The sequence below is a fragment of the Rhinatrema bivittatum genome, chromosome 4 (assembly GCF_901001135.1).
Source record: "Rhinatrema bivittatum chromosome 4, aRhiBiv1.1, whole genome shotgun sequence".
In the NCBI taxonomy this organism is placed as follows: Eukaryota; Metazoa; Chordata; class Amphibia; order Gymnophiona; family Rhinatrematidae; genus Rhinatrema; species Rhinatrema bivittatum.
The window spans coordinates 408585006-408606802 of NC_042618.1; the positions used below are offsets into that span (position 1 = coordinate 408585006).

Here is a 21797-nt window from a genome sequence, read left to right on the forward strand (position 1 = left end):
TGACTCCTGCTGCCGCCCACCCCACAACTGGCGACCTAAGAGAGGAGGAGGGTGCGGTGGCTGACGGCGAACTCTATCCTACTGGCAGCTGAAACAAAGGCCTAGGTCCTATGGGTGTGAGTGGATGACTCCCTGTGTTTCAGCTACATGCTAGGAATTTATTTTTTTCTTTATCAGGAGCTCATCTTTTATAACAATTTCAACCAGGGCTGAAAGCACTACAGCAGTAAGTCAGTCTGTCTGGGGGTACGATAACTTCTGTGAAAATCACCAATTGGAACTGAAGGTGCTACATGGGCCTGGTATCTACCCTATTGAAAATAACCTTAATCTGTTAAGAATAAGATCATTTTCATTTGGTTCAAAGTTGAAAACTGCTAGAAAAGCCATGCATAAGCCTGGTTTTTACTTTCACCCTAAACCGCCTTTAGGAAATATTTCATTATTTTTGATGTTCAAGAGCAAACTTGTGGAACAGTGCCTCTTCTTTAACCACTTAGCGCTCACACACATTTTTGCTTGTAAACTGCAATAAAACAAATGGGCCGATACAGTACAGTGCGCTCCGATGGAGCGCACTGTTAACCCGCCATTGGACGCATGTTTTTGACACGCTAGCGTTACCCCTTATTCAGTAAGGAGCTGAAAACCCACGTCCAACCCCCCGAACCTAATAGCGCCCGCAACATGCAAATGCATGTTGATGGCCCTATTAGGTATTCCCGCGCGATTCAGAAAACAAAATGTGCAGTCAAGCCTCACATTTGGCTTTCAGAAATTAGCGCCTACCCAAAGGTAGGCGCTAATTTCTTTGGGCACCGGGAAAGTGCACAGAAAAGCAGTAAAAACTGCTTTTCTGTGCACCCTCCGACTTAATATCATGGCGATATTAAGTCGGAGGTCCCGAAAGTTTCCAAAAGTAAAAAAATAAATAAATTTGAAGTCGGCCCGCAGCTGTCGGGTCGAAAACTGGACGCTCAATTTTGCCAGCATTCAGTTTCCGAGCCCTTGGCTGTCAGCGGGCTCGAGAACCAACGCCGGCAAAATTGAGCGTCGGCTGTCAAACCCGCTGACAGCCGCCACTCCGGTCCAAAAGGAGGCGCTAGGAACACGCTAGTGTCCCTAGCGCCTTCTTTTGCCTGTTTTTACCGCCGGGCCTCATTTGAATAGAGAATCGTGCGCACGGGAGAGTGGCCTGTGCACGCGCCAGGAGAGCGGGCGTTCGTCCGCTCTCCCGCAGACTTTACTGTATCGGCCCGAAAGTTTGGCCCAGTTGAAAGTCCACGTGTCGATTCTCTGGAATAGAAGCCATATGATCTCTCCCACTTAATACCATCCTGAGCTGTGATCTTCCAGTCCAACCCCACACAATTTTTTCCCACCTTTTATTTCCAGGAGAGAAAAGGTTACCTTCTTAACTTAATGCCAAAATTAGATGCTGCCTTAAAGAATTAATAAATAATTTCCCCCTCCAGCCATGACTGTCCCATTTCCACTCGTATTCTTTCTCCAACAATATCAAATTAGTAGCTCGTTAACCTGTGCGTTAGGCTCAGCGCACAATATTGCATCGGTGCCACAGTCCTTTTCCTGCAATGATAGGGTTAACCTCCTTCCTCCAGTTACCCTTCCCCCAGCTGGAACTATGAAAGTGGTTTCCAGGAAGACTGCAAAAGGTAGTGTGGCTGCCATGTGAGTCCACTTGGATACATAGAAATAAAAATCAACAAACAAGTTGTAGTTGATACCCTCATATTAGGCTAACTGAATACTTTACTCACTTGACAGAGGGAGCACAGCCCAAAAATGTTCGTCACTAGCGTATTAAGTTAGCCCAATAAAAATGGCATCACCTACAACTTTGTTGCTGACCTTTACTTCCAGGAATGAGGCTGGTAATTAACAGCTGTGGTTGAGTCTGCCGCTGATAAAAATACCACCTGGGATCTGAAACAGATTAAAGGGTATTGCCTTTGGCGAGACATTATGGATAGGACAGGCCACCTGTAAAGACTTGGATACAGCATTTCCTTTCAGAAGACAGTTTTTGATACCAAGGTTCATAAGGTCTTTATGTAAAGTTAGAAAAGGTATATGTTAGCAGATAATATCCCAGTGAGGGGAATATGATGCAGCATAGTACCTTTAACCATGCCACACTTACAATATCCGATTTTAGTCATCAAAGCACCGTCAAGAAATTTAGAATTATACGAAGCTCATAGAGCCTCCGATTTAATAAGGTTTGCAATTCGTAAGCAACTGGACAAAACTGCTCCTGCTGCTCCTGGACTACAGAATCCTGACCTGGAAGATGGAAAGAGTTAAAACAGGTGCTGCAAAAGGGAGACAGTAACCTGAGAGTCCTCCCAGCTGTCCCAAGTGGATGAAAGAGCCTTCTCTGTGCAGTACCTCAGCCAGCAGGGTTTCTAGAGGCCCTACCAGGGTTAGATCCCACCTCCCTTTCCTCACCACATTCCTCCATGAGATCAGAGGAAATCACTCACACTGTGCCTTCCAAGGCAGCAGAGAACACTCACCCCTCCCTCCTTCTCCTCTCCCACCCCACGCTATTGAAACAGAATGAGAGGTACCCCTGGGTGCACAGCACTGTGAGCCCTTCAGCCTGCCATCTCCCAAATGGTGGTCTAAGCTCTTTAAGCAGAAGCTGCAGAGCGGTGAGTCTGAGCTGCTTCTCTAAAATCATGCACAGGTTTGGGTGCTTCTAATTTGAATGAATGGGTTTCTTTGCAAAGGTCTCACCTGTTAGTGATGCTGTAGCAGGGACGTGCTCAGACTCTCTCTCTCTCTCTCTCTCTATTTGGATTAATTTATCAGAAGATGAAAACAAGGAGAGCATTGTGATCCAACTGCAGCATTGTCCACAGGCACTCGCACTGTTTATTTTCCCTGCATGGATGGTTGGATGGATAATATAGTTACATATTTTTGTTATATTTATTCAAAGTTTAAAGTGACCTAATCCAAACAGCTGAGTTCATTTGGTGGGTTGCAGAATTAAGGAAGGTTAGGTTAATTTATGCATTCTTTGAAATGAAAACCATACTGCATTGCAAGAAAGGCACATCTATAGTCTGTGGTCAGCGTGAGAATATAATATAACTTGATCTTAATCTGCTGGGTTGCTGATAAGTGCAATACTTGCAGACAAAAGACAGGACACAATATTCTGTAACACTATGCTGAGCTGTGGGCTAATGCCACCAAAGTTAAAAGGACAGTGCCATCAACAGTACAGTGATGCCTCATGTGAACCAGCATGCCAGACGGATAGAAGACTTGTTACCTAATCTACCTTACTTTATAGTAGCGTTATGTTAAGCTAACTCTTTCTTTCTCTTAGTTGTCCCGAATGCATCACCCTGTTTTTTGTAACTTTCTACTTTCTTCTATATAAAAGGTTATCCCTGTTTTGCTGTAAACCCATACGATAAGATATTTATATTGAGTATCGGTATATTAAAAGATTTTAAATAAATAAATTGTATGTTTAATGCCGATATGCTGAATACTTGAAAAATAATAGGGTGTTATGCTCATTAGCAGGGGATTAGTGGACTGATCTGCTCTATGTTAGGGGGTTAGTGTACTATGTCAGTTTCTTAAAAGCAAAAGCACAAGGGTTAGTAGTCTAGCACAAGGGTTACTCTAACTACAATCTAGTTGGGAGCCACACGTACAAGATTGTTTTTACATTTTCAAGATCTGCATGTAGTACAAAGATGCTATTAACATAAAAATAAAATGCTTGGATCACTAGTTGCAATTCTCATACAGTTCATTTGCACATTAGGCTGAGAGGGAATTATAAGGAGGAAAAAGTTAACTCACAACATGCCAAACCATATTAAGAAAAACAAAACAGAAAACAGTAAACAATTAGTAAAGGAGACAGAAACATTGCTGTAAATACAGAAATAAGGAACATACTGAATCTGCTTGCAATAAAGGCTAAGTTCAAGCCATATATTCAGCAGTAGCTCGTTTTACATGGCCATAAATCCCAGGTCAGTAGATCAGCTTGTCGAATGAGAGATTTTCAGAAAACGTCTAATATAGGCCAATATGTTGCTTGAAGTTTAGTACAAATTTGGCTCTGTTATTTTATTCCCTTCATGTTACAGCTTAACATAGAACACAGATGTCGGCACTTGACAGAAAAGGACCACTTGGTCTATCCATTCTTCCCTTTAGTGCCCATCTACTCTGCTGCATGACTCACCTTATAGCCTTGTATGACCCTCTGCCACTAAGGTCCCTTTGGGTCTATCCCATTCATGCTTGAATTCTGCCACCCTTTTGCCTCCTGTGACCTCCGCTGGAAGACTGCTCCAGGTGTCTGACACCTTTTCAGTGAAAAAGTATTTCCTCTCGTTCATTTTGAGCTTCCCTCCCTGTGGCTTCAGTTTTCTTAGAAGCTGCATTGATCAACTTTATTGAAATCATATCACCCCTTGAGCTTTTCAGTCTATGAAAAAAATGCTTTATCCCAGGAGATTAGTGAAGCTCACTAGATATTTGAATGCTTGGGTCATATCCTTCCTTTCCCTTCTTTCTTCCAGAGAGCACATCTTTACTTTAGATCTTTCAGGCTTCTCCATTTTGCACAGCACTCTCGGATGACCTACTGTACAATATTTGGGCAACAGAATAAATCATATTGTTTAAAAAAACCAAAACCAAAACAAACAAACAAAAAAACCAACAACCATACAGTATCCAGCCAGCCATTCTTCCTGGCATCTGGAATAACTTCCAAAGAAAGTGAATACCTATGCCACTGACTTTGATTAGCATCTGTTGAGGGCAGGATCTTTCAGGAGAAACAAGTGTGGAAGAATGGGAAAAAGGTTTTAATAAAATACTGTATATGATTTCAGAACTGCAGCACTGTTACTGCTCTCATAGAGTGGATGTTTGTGTGACAAGCTAGCAACAGCCTGGCATTAAGCAGAGCGTGGAAGTGACAGGGGTCCACTTATCATTCTCTCCATAGTCACATTACATTGCAGTCAGTCCATTCATGCCAGATGCTCACGAACGCACTGCAAGGTTTAATGCTGAGAGGAGGCGGTTGAAAGGGAAGGACAGCAAGATAGGGAACTAAAAATACGTGAGCCCTTGTAGGCATATATCCTTAGTCTCCACCATCCTACCCACAGTGCAATTGGGTAGAATATCTCCAACCCTTCTTCTTTCTCCCCAGTTCTCATCACCACCCTCTATTGATTTTATGACATCTCTTTTGGTAATTGTTAACACCTTCTCTACTCTTGTACCCCCTTTAACATACCTACTATTACACATTCAATATGATGGGCCAAAGTTAAGTTGGGCAAAAGTAGGGCCAATAAGAGTACATGAAGTCCACAAATTCATTTGCTGGCATAATTATGAAACAGCACAGCTTTTGGCCCAGGATTGAATTTCCTTCAACTTCTGGAAGGGAAAACATTTCACTGGAAAAATTGGGCAAGTGCAAACTAATGGAAATGACCCCTGTGGAACTTCAGCTAAATTCTTAAATTGAGCACTTTCAGACAAAAACTCCCCACTATCTTATGCAAAAGATTTTGCTTGCTCAATTAATAACAGCATTTCAGTTTGTCTAAAAAAAAAAAATCAGGTTAATACCTGCTACTGAGCCATTCAAAACCAAGGGATCTCATCATAACAGTCTGCAACCTGCCCAAAGATTCTTTAAATTGGATTTAAATGTATATTGAATTTATAAATGCAGGTTTAAGCTACTTACAGATAATGCAACATCTGTATACTGCTCTGCTCGCAACACATGAATAAAATCCATTCCACTCAAGATTTGACGGAGTCTGAGCTCTGCCCCCATTTAATCTGCTCAGCGCAACTGAAATAAGGTTAATGGTTTGTCGGTGCACAGGCCTGGGTATAATGTCTCACTCTCTGTTAGCGCTGCAATGTTGAGGATCGCCATTTCAGACGTGCTGAGTGTATGTTTCCATATATCCCCAGTAATCCGAGACCCCTCCCCTCCTGCATCCCCCCCCCCCCCCGAAACAGCCACGCAAAAACCACTCAGCAGAAAAATGCTCCTGCTCTGCTTCCTTTCCTAGTTAACAGATCACAGCAGTAAAACCCAAGTTCTCCGCTGGGATTCCTTCCACTCGCATGAACTGATTCTTCAATCTAAAACCCAAAGGAAATGCCAGTACATCTTGCCGCCCTGATACATTCCTGGCTCAGAGGAACCTGAGGCCCTGGGAGAAGGGGTGGGAATGGGATACAGCAAGGAAGGGGAAACAATCAGACCTTAAATGAAGGAGGAAAGGGCAGAGCAGGGATTCTGAGGGCCAGAGAGCTGAGGTCCTGTGGGCAGGAGAGAATCGGGAACGGGATTAATAAAAACTGAGGCAAAGGGGGCGTTCTGAGGACTATCTCCGAAGTGTTAATCCTGAAAGTAGAAAGACACTGAGGTGAGATCGGGGGGAGACAGACAAGGATTTTAGAGGAAACATAGAGGAGAGGAGAGGGACAAAAGGGATTTAGGTCCATTTCTGTAGAGTTATGCACAACACGTGTGCATGCAAAACTGAGACGTAGACGTGTAGGCAGCCCTTGTGCTTGGTAAGTGAATTCTCAAAAGGTCAGAAGTACGCATGTACTTACCAGTTCACGTGTGCATTTTAGTGACTTAAAAAAAAAAAGAGGGTGTTTTGAGGATGTTCCGGGACAGGGTTCAGAAAATATTTTGTAAGTGGTGTATGCCCAGCTCACACGCAGGCTTTTTGCACTTTGCTACTCGAGTCGTGGAAATGAAATCACACTTATCTTTTGTTTGCAGTTTTTGGATGAGAGCTCTGGCATATGTGGTGGGGGTGGCAGGTCAGGGTGAAGTGGAAGAGCATCTAGATGAACTGGTGAAGATCTGGGAGAACTGGTGGAGGTGTCAGCAAACTGGTGATTAAAAGTGCGTGCACGATTCAGTATTTCCATAAGCACAGTGTGCAAATACTTTATAAAATACCCATCCTACAGTTTATCAAATCCAGTCTTATGTTTAGAGGCACCAATTTATGCATGTAGTGCTGACTTATGCGGACACTATTGAAAATGAACTGCTTAAAGGACAGACGTGTAGAAAAGAGAGTGAGAGAGTGCAGATATTGAAAATGTTTTAGCTGTAAGATATTCAGCAGTGGTGAGCAAGTTTAATAGGAATACCGAGTGCATAAGCGAGAACTGAAATACTGACAGGCCCACATGCTGTGTGCAAATAGCGAATCTCACACATGTCACAAAAGTGAGTTGCATGTAATTTCAACACTTCCTACCATATTTTGAGGTACTGGTTTCCACTTCATTTTTAGCTTGAAAATGCCATGGAAGTACCAGGATGGGAGGAAAACCCTGCTGAATACTGTCCAGGTGGGTCCTGTGTATCACCCCCCCCCCCACACACACACACACACACACACAGAAACACACACTCAGATGTACAGTTGGGCTTATCAATGCCACATTATATTTATTTAATTATCTATTTGAATCTTTTTTTTTATATACCGACATTCATGTAGACATATCATATTGGTTCACATAGAACAGGGGTACAATAATATTAGGAAGAAGGTTAAATTACATAGAACAGGGTCATGAGAACTCGGATAACGGAAAGCGCAGGAAAGGTGTAGAAGGTCGAATATAGTTACAAATGATATAGAATATACCATAAATTTATAACATATAACATAACAGGCTGTTAGCTATACGGGAGCTAACATTCATAGGGGTGGGTGGGGAAGGTGTATATTTGTAGAGTAAATGTTAATGAGGAAAACATTAAATAAGGGAAGAGTAAAACTTGAGGGGTAAACATATATGAAAGGAAGCAAATTTATGGGATAACATATTTCTGCTAACATTCATAGGGGTGGGTGGACATTATAGGTAGAGATCTTTGTTTTCAGTTTTTATTTTATTTTCCCTGGGAATTTCGATGCTACCGTATATAAAAAATAAAAAAGTCAGTGAAAAATGACTTTGTTATAAGAAACTGGAGAAAAATCAGTGGAAAACTAATTTTGCCACTGATTTTTTTTTTTTTATAGCATTGAAATTCCCATGAAAAAAAAACTGAAAAGGAAGGTCCCTATTTATGTATTAACCTGAGTAAGGTACAGGCAGCTGCACAGTTTCAAACTGCACCTCTCAGCCAGTGAATTGGGACTGATAATGGGAGAACGCCTCTTTAAATGTGAATTTCCAGACTATCAGAACAGATGAAAATAATATGCAACTGAAAATGTTATAGTTTGTTTCATATATGAAAACTAATGCAAAAGAACAAGGACACTAAGACCTGGATTTTCTAAGGTCGCAGACCTTAGAAAATCCGGCGGTAATGGGGGCGGGGTGGTGAAGCGGCTTTCGCACCTAATAGCACCATCGTAAAAAGGTGGTGCTATTGGGTGCGCAACTGGCGGCGAAAAGGGCCCTTACCTTTTTGCCGTCAGCGTCTTCGTGGCGTCCGCCCCGGTGCCGCCCCAACTCCTCCCCTTCCGGTGTAGACACCGCCCAGAACCCGCCCCAATCTAGGTATCGAATGCATGCGATCCCTTTTGAAAATGACCCCCTAAGTTGGTTTCACTAATTCTGAAATGTAAATATGATTTTACAGAAACTTACACAGAGAGGGGCTGAGTAGACAGAAATATTTTGACGAAAAAGCATTTCTATAGAATGTGCAGTAATTGTTCCTATTGAAAAGTCTCTTGATGCTCCCTTATTATAGGAGGTTACCATCCTGTGAAAAAAGGAGAGGTTTTCAATGGAAGATACCAAGTCGTTCATAAGGTGGGGTGGGGATACTTTTCAACAGTCTGGCTCTGTCATGACATACAGTGAGTATGGTGCACCATCCCAAACTGTTCAGCATCCAACTCTAAAGATGAGCTCATGGAGAACATGTGCTCAAGAGATCAGAGTATGGAGCTAGGATTGTTCCAAAATTAAAATTCTTTCTACCACTGACTATGCATGGCCATGAGCAAGCTGCTTTCTTTCTATAGATTAATTATAATTGAGAAGAATGATAAAAATGCATTGTTCCTTCTCTCCTTGCCCCATTGCATGCTTCATGTAGTCTGGACACCAGAAATCTGCTCTTAAGTGTCAAACTATCTGCCCCAGATCTCGCTTGATAGGCTACAAAACAAAGTGAATATTCAAAGGCTTTGTCACATTACCCATACAAATTTAGTCCAATAACAAGAAGTGGCTTTGGAGGGCTTCAGGGGCAGGGCTAAACTTTAGTCAAGGTGCACTGATATTCAGCACTCACTCGGATAAAGAGCTGCCCTAAAGGTACCCGGATAACTTCAGCCGGGAATATTCCGTGGAACACTTATCCGAGATTGTTCTGCTGAATCTCTGGGTGGTTTCCCAGGTAACTTTCCCGCTCCCTGGCCTACTGAAAGTGTTAAATTGCAACCTGCGTTGTGATCCAGTTTGGATTTATTCAAGTCACTATGAAAATCCAAATTATTATTTGTATTATAAAGCCCAACAAGGAGCTGGTGCGAGTAAAATGGGCAAAGGCAGCGCTTCCATTCAGGAGAACCAACTTCAAATCCACCCTTTGAGAAGCAAGACATCTCTGGGAATCTAATTACTTAAAAAAGCAAACTATCAAAAGGATGGTGGTTGGGGGGGGGGGGGGAACACTGTAGAAAGGAGTTTATTATGTGCATAATTTTGTGTTCAAGGAAGAAGAGATGTGTAGCTGTGAAGGTATCAAAGAGTGGAGGAAAATTTACTGAGGCTGCTCTGGATGAGATCTCGCTCCTGCGCTGTGTATGTACCAATAGTGCGCTCCTTACCAAGTTTCCGACTCCCCTCTCTGTTTCTGCTCTTTCCCCCGTGGCTGTGGCACCTCCACCCCTCCACAAACCTCTCCCACCACGGATACGAGAAGAAAATTGGCCATCAGGGAGAAAATGTACTTTTTTTTTTTTTAACAGAAAGATTTTCTAAATGATTTAAAATGTCCCATCTGAAAATCGGAAGCAACCTGTTTTTTTCCCCCTTCTGTTCACCAGCTCTCTCTCTGCTCTTACTTTGCTGAGGAGCAGCTGCCAGCTGAGCCCTCATCTGTGACCTCTCACAGCGGGGATGGGGCGAGATGGGCTCGCTGCCTCGATCGATGTGTAACAAGCAAGCAACTTCGAAACAGGCTCCATCCATTGACTTGGACCGTTGGCTTGTGCTCCTCTGACAAAGAGGAAGGACAAAACCGGTTTCTTATTTTAAGAAATCTCTCTCTCTCTCCTTAGGTGAATGGTGCCAGGAAGAAGGAGCCTGACGGAGCCCTCATTATTATCCACTTGCTGGACGATTTCAAACTGATCGGAGAGAACGGTCTTCGTATCCTTCATTTAAAAGAGGCTGAGAGAAGGGCTACAAGGGAACGCGAGTCCCGGAGCGATGATGATTGCTTAACGCGTTAGTCGGTGGCTGGCAAGCCTAGGCTGACACCGCTGGCGAGAACGCTTGGGTTTAGAGGGGGGTGACCTTTGTTCACGGGAGCTTAACTCGTCGCACTGCCTGCAGCTCCCCCACGGCCGCTGAAAACTCCTCCTCCGCCCCCCAAGTCACTGCATTCTGCAAATATCACATTTCATGCTGCAAATACCTTTTCCCAGCAGCATCAGAAAACCTAGGATGACAGCAAAGTGGCAATTCTACCACCTTATGCTCTCTCCGTATATATAAACCTGCCAGACATTTGAGATCAATGAACAAAAATTTGCTAGATATACCATCCCCTCGACAGGCTCGTCTAGAAATTACCAGGAAAAGAGGGTTTTCGGTTGCTGGCCCGATCCTCTGGAACACTTTACCAGACTCACTAAGAACCATACCCAATCAGAACCACTTCAAAAAATCATTAAAAACACATCTCTTTCAACTTGCATTTAAAATGACATCCACTAAATAATATAATTTTCCAAAAAAAAAATCTTAATTATCATTTTTTGGCTCAATTGCAATGGCACCATATCACTATTTTTTAGTATTATGCTAAGTTATCTTTTTTAATAGTTTTATGTTTTTTAATTATTTATATAATTACATTTTTGTAATATTATGATGTTTCTTATTTTCTTTCTTAGAATGATATTTTTGTACACCGTTTTGATTAAACATTGTTTGTAAAAGAGGTATAGAAACATTTTAAAATAAATAAATAAATAAGAACGAAAAAAACAAAACCTGGACATTGGTAACAGCTAACAGTGCTGGAAGGGCTGAACCAATGCTTTTATAAGAGATTTGGGAGCTTACATTGGAGGTTCATAGAGATTAGGGTGTATGTTGGTGACAACTGGATTCAGCAGAAGGTGGCAAGGAGATTCCCCCCCCCCCCCCCCCCTCCCTATCTTTCTGCTGGTGAATCCCTGACTCTGTCTCATATGTGTGTCTGGTCTTCGAGCTGCTGGGACCATCTCTGCTGCATGTGATGAAGAGCCGTGCACCCCAAGACCTTCCTCTAACGTGTGTCAAAAAGATCCTCCAGCAGGTGAGAGTGAAAACAGGCAAACTGGGGGATTACAAATAAAATAAAAAGCAGGACAGATTATTTCTTTGGAAGGAGATTTGTACAGCATAATTCAGGCTACAGTCCTATTATTATGGCTATGCAGAAGTTGTGCAGAAAGCTGCTCAGCCATCGCAGCCATATTCATAGTCAGCGGCAGGATGGTTTCAGGAAACTGCAGTCCAGAGTTTGGCCCACTCATGGAGGGATTTAGAGAAATCGGTTAAACGTATCCACACATACAAGGGGCACGGCCTGAACTGGCCAAGCTCTGCGGCACCAGGATGGCAGGTTTTTCTTATTGATGGGCCTCAGAGGTGGGGGAGACAGTATCACTTGAGGTCTGGGACTTCAGAAGGGGGACTGGGGAATGCAAATCGGGAGGCTCCAGAAAGGACCTGTGAATAGATTTGCACCCCCTTGAAGGGTTGGTTTGCATAAACTTTCTCCCCTGATCACAGCCCCATAATGCCTTCATTTACATCAACTAACTATAGCCATGTAGCGGAATGAAATAGACTATGTTTAGCCGTTCAGCTGGAGATAATTTGAAGCCCCCAGGATCTAGTCGGGTAATGCCTTAGTTACCCAACTAGATCCTTCTGACGATTATCCTAATGCATTATGATTTAAAGAAGCTCCATCATGCACCAGGTATATAAATTCTTATATTGGCATGATGGAGTCTTAAAATAAAATTGCCAAACAGCACAATATTTTAACAGTACTTCAGCATGCTCACAAAATCTTTAAAACCCAAAAATAACATTTATGCTACTGAAATGTCTATATTTTTTTACAATTTTAAACTTTTTTTTGTCATTGACATTTTACTTTGCCACTGTTAGGAAGTTTATTTTATTGCATTCATACCTTAAATGTTGTCAGTGTTTTTTGTTTTTTTTTAATATCTGCTTTTTTTGTATATAAGCAATTAATAAAACACACTTACAGCCCTTTTCCCACTTTTGTTTACATTTTGTAAGTATTTCAAAGACAGATGTGGGAATTTGGACAAGAAAAGTATATTTTTCAAAACTGAGCAATGGCAGCTTCAGTGTGATTTTAGTCTTAGAAGTCTGTGCACAGTGCACACAGAAGACAGGACAGATTTTCAATCAGAATTAAGAGGGATCAAGAACATGCGCAATTTTATCCACAGGAGGCTTAGAGGTAGGGTTAGGTCAGAGGAGGCAACATTGAGCCCAGTTTTGCATTTTCACAACTGCATGTATTTTGCAGGGAGAAAGCATCCACAGAAAATGCAGGCATAAACCTTGGGAGGGGTCGTATTTTTTCCCGAGGCAGTTTTCAAAGGAAAAATACTCGTGTGCATCCGAATATGAGCCTGGATACCTGCGCCGGTGCCTATTAACCCGCTTACGGAAGCTGCGGGAGGGTAATTTTGTAACTGCCCACAATTCTGCCTGCAGACTTTAAACCAATTTTCAAAAGGGAAGAAAGGGGAGCGGAGGAGGGTGTGAGTTAGGAATCTAATAAATAAATAAATAAATAAATAAATAAGTAAGTACATATTTCCCCTTTGAAAATGATGCACCAAAATTACCCACACATAATTACCCTGGCTAATGTGTGCACGGATTGTTTCAGGGAAAATAAAATATACACTCCATGTTTTTGAAAATGCAAATGTAAGCGCTTAATTGCCACCCTGCTCATAAAAATGCCACAGAGGCCCACGCGCCTACTTTCCCCCACATATCATTTTGTCAAAGTTCATTTCTGCAGGGAAAACTCTGAAATGCGCTCAGGACATTCATTTTAAAGCTCGTGCTTCTAGGTTGCACATTTTTTCAGATGTCTGAATTCAGCTGTTTAACTTTGCTTATGCTCCTTATTTGTGTCCTTTCAAAATTCTTAGGCATCTTAGCTGGTCCCAGGTTTGCATCTAGATTCCTGGTTTAAAAGCCTTATACACAGGCTTCTGATAATTTAACCCTTAGCCTAGCTGACTGAGTGAAATGCCTCTATATTTCATAGTCACCTGGTCTGTTTGAATTTCAGTTTGGAGAACTTGCACACTTTACTGAAACTGTATGCAAGAAGCCATGAAAAGTGTGCAGATCACCCAACTGCATGAGGGGGTTTTTTTTCCCCTCTTTAAAACAGGCATCTTTATCTTTCTGAATATTTTGCCTCTATTTGCAACACCCATGAATTCAATCATTAAAAGCTGGCCACAAACAGGAAACAATTGGCAGTTAATTGTACCACTGTTTCATGCAGGTGCTCCAGGGCCTGAACTTTTTACATAAGAATTGCCGGATTATCCACACAGACATTAAACCAGAGAACATCCTAGTGTGTGTGAAACCTGAAAATCTCCAGCAGCTCCTGGCAGACGCCCATGCCTGGAATCAGCGCAGAGGACCACAGGACACCGCAGCAGGTAGAGTACAAATGAGCAGTTACCACTGGGAAAGGAGCACCATGCAGTAATCCAGAGATTCAGAAACATTCCAGTTGGGAAAAGGAAAATGTTTTATTCCAGTTCTAGGAGTCCAGCTGTACCCCATCCTAATAAAGTAGCTTCAAAGGAAACAGCCACAAAGATCTTACCTTCAATAAGTGTTATGCTGGTTCCAGGTGTTTCTAGATTCACTAGACAAATCACCAGTTATTTATGCACATCCCCTTAGTCTCATGTCATCCCATGTTTGATAACCTCCATTGGCTTCCCATCCACTTGTGCATCCAGTTTAGCATTTTGATGTTAGCCCTTTTGGCATTTCATAGAGCAAGTCACCTATAGCTGCAGTCTCTTGATTTCCATTACATTCCCACCTGTCCCCACAGATGACCATATCCATGAACCCAATGAAAGGATCTTGATTTCGACTTACTGATACCTCATATGTAAATCTCCCACTCTTAGTGCTCTTCTTCCCATTTACCCTACCTTATTTATATTGCATTTAACTGAGGATGCTGTAGTTCATAACTGAACAGCTGTGCATAGGGAAGCTAGTGCTGTCCACAAGATTGAAAATGTTCTCTTGTTTATTTATTTATTTTATTTATACAGATTTGGTTACTCGTCCTTCGGGATCCATCAAGACAAGACATAATTTAAAAATTCATAACATACAATATCCCTCATCCCACTTTATAAAACTACATAATCCCTCATAATATACCCCACTATACTGTTGTGAGACCCGATCGCGACTGCATGCGATCGGGCCTCCCTACCTGTTCCCCGCAGGTCAATCGGGACTCCTCTGCTGGCGGTCGGCAGGGCGCGGGCCGCGGCATGATGGCGTCCTGCCGTCCAAAGACTGCATCGAAGGAGCCGCGGCTGGCTCCGCCTCTTAAAGGGGCCGGGCCGCGGAAACGAGGTCGGCCCCGGAACTGACGTCAGGCTAGAGGGAGATTTAAACCTCCTCCGCGGGGTTCCTGATGCCTTCTCAACAGGTCCCAGTCGTGTTCTGTCCGGTTCCTGCTGTCTCCCGCCTGGTCTTGACTCTGTGTTTTGCCTGCCGCCCGCCTGTTACCTGGACTGCCTTGACCTTGTCTGCCTGCCGCCTGCCTGATACCTGGACTGCCTTGACTTTGTTTTGCCCACCGCCTGCCTGATACCTGGACTGCCTTGACCTTGTCTGCCTACCGCCTGCCTGATACCTGGACTGCCTTGACCTTGTTTGCCTGCCGCCTGCCTGATACCTGGACTGCCTTTGATCTTGTTTTGCCTGCCGCCTGCCTGAACCTTGGATTGCCTTTGACCTCGTTGCCTGCTGCCTGCCTGGACCTCGGACTGCCTTTGACCTCGTTGCCTGCTGCCTGCCTGGACCTCGGACTGCCTTTGACCTCGTTGCCTGCTGCCTGCCTGGACCTCGGACTGCTTCGGATCTATCTTGTCTACTGGAATCCCTGACTGAAGTCTGCAGTGCTCCTGGGAACTCCACTATACCCCTGCCTGGAACTTGGACTTACTTCTGACTCTTCTGGCCTGTACCAGCCTGCCGAGGACTGCAAAGGGTACTGAGGGGTAGCAGTACCGAGACGTCCACCATCCGGAGTCGTGGGGCACCTGGTTCCTCAGGTGGGTGTCTCTCTTTCTCCGGGGCAAGGGTCCACAGTATACCGAGCATAACAGATTGAGAAGGCCATGGACCCGGTGGATCTATCAGGGCTTCAGGCAATTCCGGGCCTGGCCCAGCAGTTATTGCAGCAACGTCAACAACAACAACAACAGCAGCTAAGCCTGGATGCCCTCACAGCTACGGTGGAGCGTTTAGTGCGGCACCTGGAGACACCCCGTGGAGCTGAGGCCGCTGTTCCTGCACCACCTCCGCCTAACGTGTTTGCTTCAGTTTCTCATCTGCCTGCTCCGTCTCGCTTCTCAGGGGAGGCCAAGTTATGTCGTGGCTTCCTCAACCAGTGCTTCATCAGGTTTTCTTTACAAGCACAGCAATTCCCAAACGATCAAACGAAGACAGCATTTATCATTTCTCTACTTGACGGGAAGGCTATGGCATGGGCATCCCCCATATGGGAGAAGACGGACCCCATCTTGAGTGACTTACCCAGATTTGTTACCACCTTCCGCCAAATATTCGATGAACCTGGAAGATCAGCTACTGCTTCTTCTGAACTTCTTAATCTACGACAGGGGTCCCGCACTCTGGCAGATTTTGCCATCGAATTCCATACCCTGGCCTCTGAAGTAGGATGGCAACCGGACTGTCTACGAGGCATCTTTTTGGAAGGTTTATCCCCCCGTATCAAGGACGAACTTGCGGGTAGAGATCTTCCCGAAGATCTAGATTCCTTGATTAATCTGGCAGGTCGGATAGACCGACGAATCCAACAAAGAGCCAAAGAGGCTAAAACCTCTCGTCGAATGTTTTCCTTGGCCCCCAACTTTTCTCGTCCTTTGGTTACACCTGGTCAGGCTGAAGCTCCAGAGACGAAAGACGAGCCTATGCAGTTGGGTAGGAGTCGGCTGACGGCGGAGGAGAAACAGCGTCGACGAAAGATGGGACTGTGCCTATATTGCGGCAACCGGGGTCATCTTTTGGCTCAGTGTCCCGAACGTCCGGGAAACTTCCGGTCCTAGGAGTCTTGGGGGGGCAGACCCTAGGGAGTACTCCTGCTCCTCAATTTATAGTACCCGTGACTCTTCAAGGTGAGACAGGACCTTTCACCACTCAGGCCCTGATTGATTCCGGAGCGGGGGGAAACTTCATATTAGCTGAACTGGTCCATCAACTACAAATACCAACACGGCCTAGGGAAACACCATTATTTGTGTCATCCATTCGTGGAGAGAACCTTCCGGGACAAATTTCCTCATGCACTGCTCCTATACGCCTTTCTACAGGGGTCTTACACCATGAAGAGATTACGTTTTTCATTTTGGAAAAAGCCATCCACCCAGTGGTACTGGGTCTGCCCTGGTTACAACGACACTCTCCTACCATTGATTGGTCAACCCTCCAAATTGCGGCCTGGGGTCCAGATTGTCGTAGGACGTGTATTCATTGGACACGTCAATCCACCGTCTCGATCGCTGCCACTAAGGTGGTCATCCCCTCTCAATACTTGGAATTCATGGACGTTTTTTCCAAAGAAAAAGCGGACATTCTACCCTGCCATCGAAGATTTGATTGTGCTATCAATTTACTTCCGGACGCCATTCCTCCGAGAGGACGAACTTATCCTCTCTCAGGTCCAGAATCCCAGGCTATGTCGGAGTATATCCAGGAGAACCTCGCACGGGGTTTCATCCGTCCATCCACGTCTCCTGCAGGGGCAGGATTTTTCTTTGTACCCAAGAAAGACGGGTCATTAAGACCCTGTATCGACTACAGGGGTCTCAATGCTATAACTCGCAAGGACCGCTATCCTCTTCCCCTGATACCGGAATTACTGGATCAATTACACGAAGCTAAGATATTTTCGAAACTGGACTTACGAGGAGCATATAATCTGGTTCGCATCAAACCAGGGGACGAGTGGAAGACCGCTTTCAACACTCGTAATGGACACTACGAATATCTGGTAATGCCATTTGGATTATGCAATGCACCAGCAGTTTTTCAGAACCTGATGAATGAGGTGTTTCGGGACATGTTATATAAACAGGTGATTATCTATTTGGACGACATCCTCATTTATTCTAAAGATCTGGCTACCCACCGTAAGGACGTAAAACTGGTTCTCCAACGATTACGAGACAACCAACTATTCGTAAAATTAGAAAAATGCCTCTTCGAAAGACAGTCCCTACCTTTTTTAGGGTTTATTGTATCCACCACTGGATTCCTAATGGACCCTGAGAAGGTGGCCTGTATTCGGGACTGGCCACAACCCACTGGACTCCGAGCCATCCAGCGATTTCTCGGCTTTGCTAATTTTTACCGGAATTTTATTCCGCATTATTCACATATCATTGCACCCATTACGGCCCTGACCAGAAGAGGGGCTGATACCAAGGAATGGTCACTTGAGGCTCTACAAGCTTTCGAGAGAATCAAGAGTGCCTTCCTTCAAGGACCTTGCCTTCATCATCCGGACCCTAGCCGACCTTTCGTGGTGGAGGTAGATGCTTCAGCCATAGCGGTCGGGGCAGTCCTCAGTCAGCATTCGGTCCGGGGGGCATTACTCCCGTGTTCATTCTTCTCTAAAAAATTTTCACCTGCCGAAAAGAACTACAGTATCGGCGATAAAGAATTGTTGGCTATCAAGCTGGCCTTAGAGGAATGGAGGCAATGGTTGGAAGGGGCCCAACATACCATCACCATCTATACGGACCACAAGAATTTAGAATATATCAACAAAGCCCAGCGGCTTAACCCCCGACAGGCCCGCTGGTCCTTATTTTTTTCACGCTTCGATTTTTTCCTGAAATATCGTCCTGCTGTAAAGAATGGTCGGGCTGATGCGCTTTCTAGATCCTATGAGACGGGGGATTCCCCTGAGCCCATTACTCATATCATCGACCCAGCCAAGCTGCTGCTGACGGCTACCGAGACGATGCCTCCGGGTAAGACGGTCGTTCCCCTCCGACTTCGCCCGAAGGTGCTTTCCTGGGCGCACGATTCTCTGTCCGCAGGCCATCCTGGACAAGCTGGAACTGGGGATCTTCTATCCCGGTACTACTGGTGGCCACGGATGAAGAGCGATGTCCGGGCATACGTGTCCTCTTGTCCCAAATGTGCGCAGCAGAAACCTGTACCTGGCCGGCCCTGGGGGCTTCTTCAACCTCTCCCACCTCCGCAAGCTCCATGGACGCACATCTCTACCGATTTTGTGGTGGACCTTCCTCGGTCTGGTGGGAACGAGGTGGTCTGGGTGGTGGTTGATCGGTTCTCAAAAATGGTCCATTTTGTGCCTCTGCCCAAATTGCCCACTGCTCCTGAACTGGCTGATCTCTTCTCCATGCACATTTTTCGCTTTCATGGCCTTCCTCTCCATATTACCTCAGATAGGGGTCCGCAGTTTACGGCCAAATATTGGAAGGGGCTGTGCAAGAAGTTTGGCATCCAACTGGACTTCACGACTGCATTTCACCCGCAAGGCAATGGCCAGGCGGAGCGGGTTAACAGAGGACTCAAGTTATTTTTACGTCTTTTTGTAAATCACCGCCAAGATAATTGGTCTCTCCTTCTACCTTGGGCGGAGTTTGCTCATAACTCCCATATCCATTCCGCCACCGGTCAGTCTCCCTTTCAGGTCGTATTTGGCAGACAGCCTCGCCCTCCGCTCCCTTTACCTCTCGCTGTGGATTCCCCGGCTGCTCAAGTTTCGGCGCAGCATCTCCGTGAGCTTTGGGTGGCTACCAATGCTCGCCTTCTTCGAGCGGCCGCTGCGGCCAAACGTATGGCTGACCGGCATCGGAGACCTGCTCCCCAGTTTAATTCGGGAGATCGTGTTTGGTTGTCCACCCGTCATCTCAGGCTGCGTGTTCCATCCATGCGCCTTGCTCCTCGCTACATCGGACCGTTCTTCATCTCCAAACGCCTGGGTCCGGTGACTTACCGTCTGCGGCTTCCCTCTACGCTTCGGATCCACAATTCCTTTCATGTTTCCTTGCTCAAGCCTCTAGTTTCCTCCCCGTTTCATGAGCCTCCTACTCCTCCTTCCACAATTTCTTCTGAGGACGACTCCGTCTATCGAGTTCAGGAGGTATTGGACGTCCGTCGCCTTCATCGGCGATGGGAGTATTTGATCGCCTGGGAGGGATTTGGGCCGGAGGAGCATTCGTGGGAACCGGCTGTCAACATTTTGGATAAGAACCTGCTCCATCACTTTCATCTTGCTCATCCTGATAAGCCGGGTCCCTCCAGAAGGGGGCGTAAGAAGGGGGGTACTGTTGTGAGACCCGATCGCGACTGCATGCGATCGGGCCTCCCTACCTGTTCCCCGCAGGTCAATCGGGACTCCTCTGCTGGCGGTCGGCAGGGCGCGGGCCGCGGCATGATGGCGTCCTGCCGTCCAAAGACTGCATCGAAGGAGCCGCGGCTGGCTCCGCCTCTTAAAGGGGCCGGGCCGCGGAAACGAGGTCGGCCCCGGAACTGACGTCAGGCTAGAGGGAGATTTAAACCTCCTCCGCGGGGTTCCTGATGCCTTCTCAACAGGTCCCAGTCGTGTTCTGTCCGGTTCCTGCTGTCTCCCGCCTGGTCTTGACTCTGTGTTTTGCCTGCCGCCCGCCTGTTACCTGGACTGCCTTGACCTTGTCTGCCTGCCGCCTGCCTGATACCTGGACTGCCTTGACTTTGTTTTGCCCACCGCCTGCCTGATACCTGGACTGCCTTGACCTTGTCTGCCTACCGCCTGCCTGATACCTGGACTGCCTTGACCTTGTTTGCCTGCCGCCTGCCTGATACCTGGACTGCCTTTGATCTTGTTTTGCCTGCCGCCTGCCTGAACCTTGGATTGCCTTTGACCTCGTTGCCTGCTGCCTGCCTGGACCTCGGACTGCCTTTGACCTCGTTGCCTGCTGCCTGCCTGGACCTCGGACTGCCTTTGACCTCGTTGCCTGCTGCCTGCCTGGACCTCGGACTGCTTCGGATCTATCTTGTCTACTGGAATCCCTGACTGAAGTCTGCAGTGCTCCTGGGAACTCCACTATACCCCTGCCTGGAACTTGGACTTACTTCTGACTCTTCTGGCCTGTACCAGCCTGCCGAGGACTGCAAAGGGTACTGAGGGGTAGCAGTACCGAGACGTCCACCATCCGGAGTCGTGGGGCACCTGGTTCCTCAGGTGGGTGTCTCTCTTTCTCCGGGGCAAGGGTCCACAGTATACCGAGCATAACATATACTAACCCAAGGCTCTTTTCATTTTCCCGCCAACCAGTTAGCCGGTACATTCCTTCTGTTAATTATACTTGATTGAACAACCATACCTTTAGTTGTTTCCTAAATCTCAAGTAATTCTACTAGCTTCTAACTTTCAGGGGCAATTTATTCCAGAGCAATGGCCCATAATAGCTAAAAGTTATCTACCATTTTATTGACAATCTAAACCCTACCTGGGATGGCATCTCCTTCCGGCAGGAGTTGCTGTGATGATCTCATTTCCCATGTGTGTATGTACTTCAGGAAGACCTTGATGATTCTTCCTGGAAAAGTCAACTAGTACTCTGTCAGGCCTCAAGACATTACTTGAGCATGAAAGCTTGCACTCTTACACTGTTCTTGTACAACCTGTATCCTAGAACATGGTTCTTTTCTATTGTGCTTAACCTTAGCTAAAAAGAAAATCTCACAATTAACTTTTATTTCACCAATACCTACTGTAACTTATTTAAGGATGGGTTATAGCTTTTGAAAAATCTGATTGTCTTGTGATTATGAGCTTTTTTTTTTATAGGGTATTCTTGTTTGCAGCCCAGCACCATTATGTTAAAAGGGCTTCCTGATTTGATCCCTTTGATGACAAAGCAAAGGAAAATGATAATTTTTGGACCCATCTTTAGAGGAAACTTTTACAAAATTTCTATATTACTCTACTTTGCAAATTGTTACCTTTCATATCAAGCACAGTTCCAAGATTTCACCATTTACTCTAACGTAGTAACATAGTAAATGATGGCAGACAAAAACTGAAGTGGTCCATTCAGTCTCCCCTGCAAGTTGCCTAGGGTAGTAACTGCTGCTCTGTGCATAGTACCCCCATGCTTTCTATTAAGGGTAATAACTACAGTTCTGCGCATATTACTCCAGTTAATACA

At 45.3% G+C, this 21797-nt stretch overlaps 1 protein-coding gene across 3 annotated transcripts in view; it reads left to right on the forward strand.

The window, feature by feature from the left end:
* Nucleotides 1–2477: 2477 nt before the first annotated feature.
* The window catches only part of LOC115091158 (SRSF protein kinase 1-like), a 33125-nt gene continuing 13805 nt past the window's right edge, over nucleotides 2478–21797 (forward strand). For 2 of the 3 annotated variants that reach the window (XM_029601118.1, XM_029601116.1), the window contains exons 1-7: nucleotides 2478–2678; nucleotides 7368–7425; nucleotides 8792–8900; nucleotides 9765–9852; nucleotides 10332–10422; nucleotides 11472–11578; nucleotides 13844–14006. In XM_029601118.1, coding sequence (XP_029456978.1) covers nucleotides 2484–2678; nucleotides 7368–7425; nucleotides 8792–8900; nucleotides 9765–9852; nucleotides 10332–10422; nucleotides 11472–11578; nucleotides 13844–14006 — 811 coding nt within the window. In that variant the 5' untranslated portion in view covers nucleotides 2478–2483. Of the gene's footprint in view, nucleotides 2679–6841; nucleotides 6968–7367; nucleotides 7426–8791; nucleotides 8901–9764; nucleotides 9853–10331; nucleotides 10423–11471; nucleotides 11579–13843; nucleotides 14007–21797 lie in introns of all 3 variants that reach the window. The other variant, XM_029601119.1, reaches the window with a different exon arrangement.